This window comes from Ciconia boyciana, chromosome 4 (genome assembly GCF_034638445.1).
Source record: "Ciconia boyciana chromosome 4, ASM3463844v1, whole genome shotgun sequence".
Taxonomy (NCBI): Eukaryota; Metazoa; Chordata; class Aves; order Ciconiiformes; family Ciconiidae; genus Ciconia; species Ciconia boyciana.
Window position 1 is genome coordinate 58,394,299 of NC_132937.1, and position 8,747 is coordinate 58,403,045.

An 8,747-nucleotide genomic window follows, 5' to 3' on the forward strand; every position below is an offset into this window, starting at 1 on the left:
TGTTTTGAAAGCGGATCTCGCTCTCACATGGCGTGTCCTCAGCCCCCTGGCTCCACCTCGCCCTGCTGAGGAGGTGTGGGTGAGAGCGGGGCCGGGGAGCCGCTTCCCGCTCCTTTTCCACGAGACGCCAAGTCCCCGAGCCGCTGTCATGTGATAGCAAGAGAGCAGGAGCCGCGGGGGTCTCCCGACTCGGGCATCATTACAAAACCGCGGCGGAGCGCGCAGCCCCGCCACAGCCACGGCGGCGGCCGCCCCGCTCGCCTCCTCTCCCCGCCGGCTCCCGCCGCTCGCCTCCGCAGCAAACTTTTAAGGGGACACCGGACTGAGCGGTGAGAGGGGCGTTTTTGTTCCCCCCCGCCCCCGCCTCCGCAGAGGTCCGGGGTAATTTCGTGCTCCCGAGCCCTCGGTGCGTGCGGAGCACCGGCTCCAGCGGAGCGCGCCGGGCGGCAGCGGGGAAGCCCGGGAGACTCGGCGGCCTCCGGGAGGAACGCGGAGACACGAGCGGGGCCGGGACCTGCCTCTGCCCCGTGCCCCCCCGTGCCCGCGGCCCGGGCGGCAGCTGCCCCTGCGGCGAGCGGCGGGGCGGCGAGGCGAGCGCAGCCCGCGGGGCGAGGCCGCCTGAGGGAGCCGCGCGCGGAGCCCGCGGCGGGACGCGGGGTGGTCGCGCGTGGGCCGGGCGGGCGGCGCCCAGGATGTAGCCGCGGCGGCGGGGCAGGGCAGCGCCGTCCCCGGCATCCTGAGCCCGCCGTGCGCGGGGCAGAGCGGCGGGGTCGTGCGGCCGCGGGAGGGCTGCGGCGGGGCGGCGATGCCCAGGCCGGGGAAGAGCTCGTACAGCGACCAGAAGCCGCCCTACTCCTACATCTCCCTGACGGCCATGGCCATCCAGCACTCGGCCGAGAAGATGCTGCCCCTGAGCGACATCTACAAGTTCATCATGGAGCGGTTCCCCTACTACCGGGAGCACACGCAGCGCTGGCAGAACTCCCTCCGCCACAACCTCTCCTTCAACGACTGCTTCATCAAGATCCCGCGCCGCCCCGACCAGCCGGGCAAGGGCAGCTTCTGGGCGCTGCACCCGGACTGCGGGGACATGTTTGAAAACGGCAGCTTCCTCCGCCGCCGCAAGCGCTTCAAGGTCCTGCGCCCCGAGCACCACCTGCCCGGCGGCGGCGGGGCGGGCGGCGGCGGACCCGGCAAGCCGCCGGCGCCCGCCCCGCACATGGTGCACTACTTCCATCCGCACCCGCCGCCGCCGCCGCCGCCTCCCCCGGGCAAGGTGCCGGGGCTGGCGGGCTCCGAGGCGGCCGTGGCCGCCGCCGCAGCCGCCGCCGCCGTGGGGAGGCTGCCGCAGTTCTCGCCCTACGGGAGCAGCCAGCCCTCGGGCTTCAAGCATCCCTTCGCCATCGAGAACATCATCGGCAGAGATTACAAGGGCGTGCTGCAGGCCGGCGGGCTGCCGCTGGCCTCGGTGATGCACCACCTGGGCTACCCGGTGCCCAGCCAGCTCAGCAGCGTGGTCAGCTCCATGTGGCCCCACGTGGGGGTGATGGACTCCGTGGCCGGCGTGCCCGTGTCCCCCGACTACGGACCCTTCGGGGTGCCCGTGAAGGCGCTCTGCCACCCGCCGGCACAGACCATGCCCGCCGTCCCGGTGCCCATCAAGCCGGCGCCGGCGATGCCCGCTGCCTCCGCCATCCCCGCTCTGACGGTCGCCGCCTCGCAGATCTGCCCCGCCGCTTCCCCGGCCGCTGCTTCGCTGCTGGAACAGACCGCGAGCAACACCCCCGAGGGCAAGGGCTCCCTCCACTCCGTCCTGGTGCACTCCTAAGGGGCGGGGGGCGGGGGGAGAGAGGCCCCCCAGGCTCCCAGGGGTCCAGGGCTTGCGTGCGGCCCGGAAACCCGATCGATCTCATGACTATACCCCTGCCGGTGTCTGTGTTTATATTGTGTACAATCAGATCATTTGAGAGCCAGGTCGCAGGTAAGAGCTTTTATCGTCGTTAAATATCGTTAGTGGCGGAGAGGTGATGCGAAAAGTCACAGCCGGGGCCGAAGGGGCTGGCTCGGGGGAAGGGGCCGGGAGGGAAGGTCTCCCCGCCACCGCGACAGCCTGCGGCACGGGGCGGCCGTGCAGCCCGGGCTCCCCGCCGAGCCCCCCTCCCGGGGCGGCCGGCCCGGAGGTCCCGCGAAACTCGGGGCCCGGTGGGAGAGGGGCTGCAGTCTGCCGGCGGCTGGGGGGAGCCCCGCTGAACGCTGCCTCTCCCCCTCCCCCGGGGGACGGGAAACCTGCCCCGCTGTCCTGTAGGTCTTGCTCCGAAAGAGGTGGGCAAAGCGGTTACCTTGGACCCTGGCGAGCTGCGGGGCCTCAGGACGCGTAATGCTCTCTGTTTGAAGAGTAAGCTTTAAATAGCTCGATTAATTAGTGGGAATTTAAATGACAACGGCACTGACGGCGAAGGGCTTCTTTAACTAACGATCACTTGTCCTTCCCCCTCACGCTTTTACAGTCCATCCCAGTATTTCACATCGGAGGGCAATACCTTAGGAGGGACTGAAGTGTGACCTGGCCTTTCAAGCTGTGAGTGAGTGTCCGAATTCCCTACTTTCTCATTAAAATAAAACCAGCCCGGCGATTCGTAGATTGTGCTTTTCACATCACCTTTCACCGCTCACAGATACCGCTATTTTGTATGTGTTGCTTGGCGTTTCTTCCACGTGAGTGTGAACACCAAAACCTGCGGGGGGGAGGGCGGGGGGGGCAGCCAACAGAAAAAGGGTTAAAAAATTATCCGGGAAAAGCACTTCACTGAAAACAACCTTCCAGCAGACGAGAGGTCTGTGTAAAGAAGCGGGATCAGAAGTCAGAGAGCGACGCACTGGCTGATGAGTCCCGGCTGGTTTGTGAGTGATTGCTGCCGTACCCTGTCTGGCCTGCTGTACACCAATGCTCATTAAAGCCCATCTATTCATTTGCTTCTGCTGGTGCTGCTGTTTAAAATACTCGCCTTTCACACCGGTTAAGAAACGCGTGCTCGTAGCGTAGCTTCGCACTCCGCACCCCCAAACTGACAGGAGCACCCCAAAGTTTTCTTGGCGGCGAGGCAAGGGGAGGAAAGGGGCAGAAACCTCTTACAGGCAAATCCCCTGCCGCAGAGACACTTGGACTCGCCGCGACCCGCAGCTCAAGGGCGAAGCGCCGGCGCTCGGGTCTGAGGAGCGGGCACCGGCTCGGATCCCGATCCCACTGAAGGCAACTGGAGCTTTGCCACTGGTGTCAGCGGGCGCTGGATCCCAGCCGCTGCCTGGGATTGACCCGCCTGGCGCCGGCAGAGCTGCCGTGCCCCGGGACGCCCGGTGGCAGTCCCGGCCCCGGGAAGGTGCCCCGAGTCAGGCTGGCCCTCCTGGGTGGACCTCCAGCCGGAAAAACTATTGCCAGGAAAAGCAAACCTGCTCGGCCTCGAGCGCCGGCTGCCCAAAGTTTTCCCCACGCACACTCGTGGGGTCTGTTCGACCACTTGAAATTCAACTGGAACTGTTGGATTTCCAGTTGTTCCCTCTGCGCTGGAGGGGGGTTACACCTTAATTTCCAGAATGACAACATTGCTAGCGCTGAAAAAATAGTACTGATAATGTTATGATAACGAGGCATGGATCGGTACCACGGTTTGGAAATCGGACTGGAAGGGGAATTGCCTCAAAGTTTCGCAGCCAGATAAATCGAGCAGTGATCAGATACCCCAAAGAAATTATAAAGAAATAGAAAAAGTGCTTGACATTTTCTTTACTCGGCTGTCTTCCATCTTAGGCAGGGAGCCAAGTGGATGTTTCTGCTGCTAACGACTAGTTGCTTATAAAGAAAGCAGTGCCCCAAATAAATCGCGAATGGCGCTAGTTCTATATAGCTCGATGTACTTAAATATATGCCACCGCTCTCGATGTGGCTGCTGTCTAGGGCTCCAAAGCGTCTTAGGGAAGCCGAGTTTTCCCCCCACATCGGTCTAAGGGGCGAGAGGAATGGGAAATCCGGAGCAGGAGGGGAGGTAATCCTCCCGGGAATTATTCAGAGGATTCTGGAGATTTTTCAGGCTCTGGACAATCCCCGACATTTCACGCGGGAAAACTCGGTTTGGTGTGCGGAGCCGCTCCGGGAAGCACCGCGCCGCGGCGCCGGGTGCCGCAGCGGGGGGAGGCGCAGGGGCCGCCGCCGTTCGCCCCCCGCGGCCCCGGGCAGGGAGCGGGCGGCGGCCGGGGCCAGGGGGCGGCCGGGCAGCCGGGCAGGTGTCGCGACAGAGCCCGGCTGCCGGGGCAGGGCGCCCGGCGCGGGGGGGTGTCGCGACGGGAGAAGGTGCCTGGCTGACGCCGAGCGGGGCCGAGGGCCCGACCCTCACCCAGCGCCTGGGCGGAGGCGCGGCGGGGACGGCGGCTCGGACCGCCGCTCGCCGGGTAAATAAATACGCGGCGTTGGCAATAGCTGTTCTCGTCGGCGGCAGCTGAGGGGAGCGGGAGCTCAGGCCACGGGTCGCTGGCCCGGAGGGTTTGGTGAACTCCCGAGGCAGTTGCCTCCGCTTCGTATGACCAAGAGACGGTGCTCCGCTTCGTAGCTCCTACAATGAAAATTATTAGAGGGTCAGAACCTGGCAACGTCACGCTGTCAGAGGGAAAGGGAAAGTGAACTAGTTGAGAAATATTTTCTAACTAGTTTATACAGTTTTTCCTTATTTTTAAGGGCTCCATCTCTAAACGTAGCCTTCGCAATGTTACACAAATTTTGTATCGAGAACCAGTAATCCCAATATATAAACAAACCCAACCCCAATGCTGCTTAAAAACAGATGATGGTACAAGATGTAGAGAAATGAAATAGTACCCTTTCCTCCAAGCAGGAAAGCAGGTGTAAACTGGTGAAGGGTAAGATTTTCACTTGACAAATCAAACAGGAAAACAGTCTTGTGCTAACTACAAGATTTTGTCTGTCTACTATACCGGTACACCTCATGCAGAAACTGCTTGCCTTCAGATTAAAGCACATTTGTGTTCTGCACAGAAAGGGCAGCTGAGCCTTTACTGAGTGGGTGCAGGCAGGATGGTCGTAAACAGAAGAAACAGTGGCAAGCAGGACAAGCAAGCTTAATCTTCGTATCATTAGACTACCAAAGGTAGCGAAGTAAAGTTCGCGTTAGGAGAACGGAGGCCTAAGAAAAGGCATTGATCCCACCCCAGTATGCTTCTGATTTATTGTGGCTAGCTAATGTAGTGATTATTATTTCTGCTTATGGGAAACTATTCCTAATCAAGGCAATGCTTTGTGTATTATGAATCCATAGGGCATGCAAGTCAAGAAAGAAAAGCAAATGCAGTAAGAGTTCTAGAATTAAATGTGTTTGAAAGAAAAGCAAATGCAGTGAGACTTCTAGGATTAAATGTGGTTTATGGTTTGAAATAGGACAGCAGTGTTTCAGAAGGATATATTCTGAGCTCAGTGACACCTGCTACAATGTAACTACCAGCGTCATAACTGAAATTGTCGGCTCCATTGACTCTATCCTAAAGTCTCTCCGGCCAGAAATTGATCTGGCAAATGTGCTTGGAATTTTGCTGTTATGGGATCAGAGTTTCCCTTTTATTGTAAGACTTTATTTTAAATCATTATCCACAAAGCCTATTTTAAGATACAGTCATCCCTGTAAGTGCTTGAAATCTGTAATAGTCTCAGTTTTGAAAAGTAAAGTTCCACCTCTGCTTCTGGAGTTTTCGTGAACATATGGTTAGATTAACCAGCTTTAGATAAAACAGATATAATTTTAGACATCTATATGCTAAATACCAAAACTTGCTGCCTACAAGCCCCTATCCTGGAGGTATTTAAGTATGTTACTTATTTATTTAAAGAATCAGTGGTCCTCCCTCTTTGCTCATACAATGTGGTCACTGGCACTGCCCATGTAGGAAAGCCTGATGGTTAGAGTACCCTTCTTGTAACCTCTGAAGTAAATCTAAGGTCAAGATCACTTCAGCTGAAAACGATTCAAATTCACATCTGTGTACCAAAACCGGTCAACTGCAAAATGGCACATGGAGAAGAGTCACGCTTTTTAGTGAAGTCATGCCATTACATAGCAACAACAAATGTAAGCTTCATGAAGTGTCAAATAAGACACAGGGCCTGGGTGCTTTTCCACAAAGGCAGAGTCCAACAGCCATTGGGGAAAACACATAATGGACGAAGAGAGGGAAGGAAGGATAGGGATAAATGGCAAATTTTCACAGCACAATGCCACAGCGACTGGTGTTGGCTGTCCCAGAAATTCATAATCGTGGTGTGTAAAAGGTGAGTTACAGACAGGGAAGTGACAAATATTTACTAATATTAAATAATGCAGACCAACAAAAAAGAATAGCTGACAAATTGGGAGTTGCCGAAAGACATCCATACTGAGTTACAGCATAATAAAATGGAAGATGAAATTCATTGTTGATATATGCAAACTGATATGCATGGGGAAAATAATCCTGATTTTATATACATAACAATAGGTCCTGAACTTAGGATTCTTATGAATTTATGGTAGATAGCTCTATGAAAAAGTTGGCTCAATAGTAATTAGCTGTGAAGAAAGCAAAATTACTAGGAATGGAACAGAGAACACGACAGAAAATATCATGTCCCTGTTTAAATCCTAAGTAAACTGGAATGCATCAAGAAGTTCCGCAAGTTCCCGACACCTGAAAACAGATATATTAAAACTGGCAGGATACAGAGAGAATCAGATGGGATAATCAAAGGTACATCTTCTGTACAAGTAGCAATTCAATAGACTAAGACTCTTCAGCATGGAAAACAAGTATATACAGAGATATACGACACAAGTTTATAAAATCATGAGAGACCTGGAGAAGGTGACTAAGGCACACTTGCTCATTCTTTCTCTTAATACCAGAACTGGGAGTCATCAAAAGGGTTCAAAGCAAAGAGAAAGAGGGGACACTTCACACAGCACATAACTAAATACTGCAATTCATTGTCGCAGGATGTTGAGGGTGTTAAAATTTTACGTGGGTTTGAAGAACTGGAAAATTCATGTAAGATAATCCGCTGAGGGTTGTTCCATAAAAAGTTGCTACCTCTTGCTCAGATTTGTGATGCTAGCAACATATTTCTGAAAGTATCATTACATGCTTTTCCTGTCCTACTCTTTCTAGAGCACCCATTGTTTGCTTACTGTTGGAGACAGGACACTGGGCTAGCTGAACATTTGGGCTGACCTGTGACAACTGTTCTTAATCAGAGAGGGGACCAGGGTCTGTGACTCCCGTTCCTAGCCAAGTGTCCTAAATTGAAGTTATTTCAGCGTATGATATATGAGAGTAGACATCATGGATGCATGCAGAGATGCAGACGCAAAGAATTCAGACTCAAAAGGCTAACCGCATATGTTTTTTACAAATAATACTTTAAATGGTCCAGGAATGTCCAAGTTCCTCTTTCCAAGGAGAGCGCCCCACTGACTGGATTAATTTGCTTATTTTCTGGTGAAATCAGTTTTAACAATTAGAAAGCTTCAGCATGAGAGACTGACAGCCCTTCTTATATTATGCCAACATATCTGATAGAGTAGACTGAGTACAGGTATGGATTTCAATCCAATGAATCCAAGGAGAAGCAACTCCAAAAGCCTGTGTCCTGGTACTATAATACTGGGCATGTCTATGCCATGCATGTCTGAGGCATCCATGCTGCTCTAGGCATTGAGAGAGGTGTCAGAGTATTACTTTTGTCTATAGCTCCTTCTCTGGTTACAGGACCAGTGAAAAGAAACTGCTTGCTTTTTGGAGAAGAAAATAATCAATTTCTGACAACTTAAAAAAAATTATTCTAATGCTGAGCTTCACAGAGCTTTAAAAAATAAATTTTAATACATTTGACATCCATAATATACCACAGACTCTTGTAATATTTCTCTAAACTTCACATGGATGCTTAATCTACACTGGGAGAGGTACTAATTTTCAATGAGATACAGAAATCTGTTTTTAAGGCAAAAGACCTCGGAGAAAGGTGTAAGCCCATACTGCATGGACTGCTTTTATTATATATCACTCATTAAAATAATAATTGGACAATAGACATTAACAGCCCTTTGAACAACCATAGGGACCAAGGATGCCCCCCTTTTTAAGCCAGAGAGTCATCTTAAAGCAGTCATTTGAAAAAGTAAAAACAGCTTGATATTCTTTGTCAACTAATCACTGCTCCTTACCATCAAAAGGTAGGTTTTTGGCTGAACACAGTGTTACCCAGTCAATATATTATTAGGCAAAGGGTTATTTTACTGGTAAGGGCTGGTAATTTTTATTTATTATAAATCTTCGCTCTAACAGAAAAAGGCTTTTAACTCTGCATACTACACAACAAACTCCCAGTGTGGATCAGGTCTTCCTTTCATGATCATCTGAATAATGTGAAGCTCAATCAATGATTAATTCTGGACAAAAGTGCAGAAAGAAAGGAGAAAAAAAATGTATTTTCATGTACTGCTTGCACCATAGAACTGCTACTGGAAAACGGTCATTTGCTGGGAAAAATGTAAGAGAACTTAGTAATGTGATTGTAGTAGCCATTTGTGTTTTATTAACCTATTGCTTTATGTAGGATGTGTGATTTGGATTTATCCCCTCCTAAGGCTTGAAATTAGAGTTTTCTTAATCTCCATGTGGTCTTTTAACTGTGGTTGGTATGAATTTGAACC

The 8,747-nt window shown here is 52.5% G+C and overlaps 1 protein-coding gene across 1 annotated transcript; it reads left to right on the forward strand.

The window, feature by feature from the left end:
- Positions 1 to 805: 805 nt before the first annotated feature.
- On the forward strand, positions 806 to 1,828 carry FOXB2 (forkhead box B2). Its single transcript, XM_072860009.1, is given in 3 exon segments — positions 806 to 1,151; positions 1,154 to 1,254; positions 1,352 to 1,828. Coding segments are annotated over 3 exon segments (924 nt in total).
- The last annotated feature ends 6,919 nt before the right edge of the window (positions 1,829 to 8,747 follow it).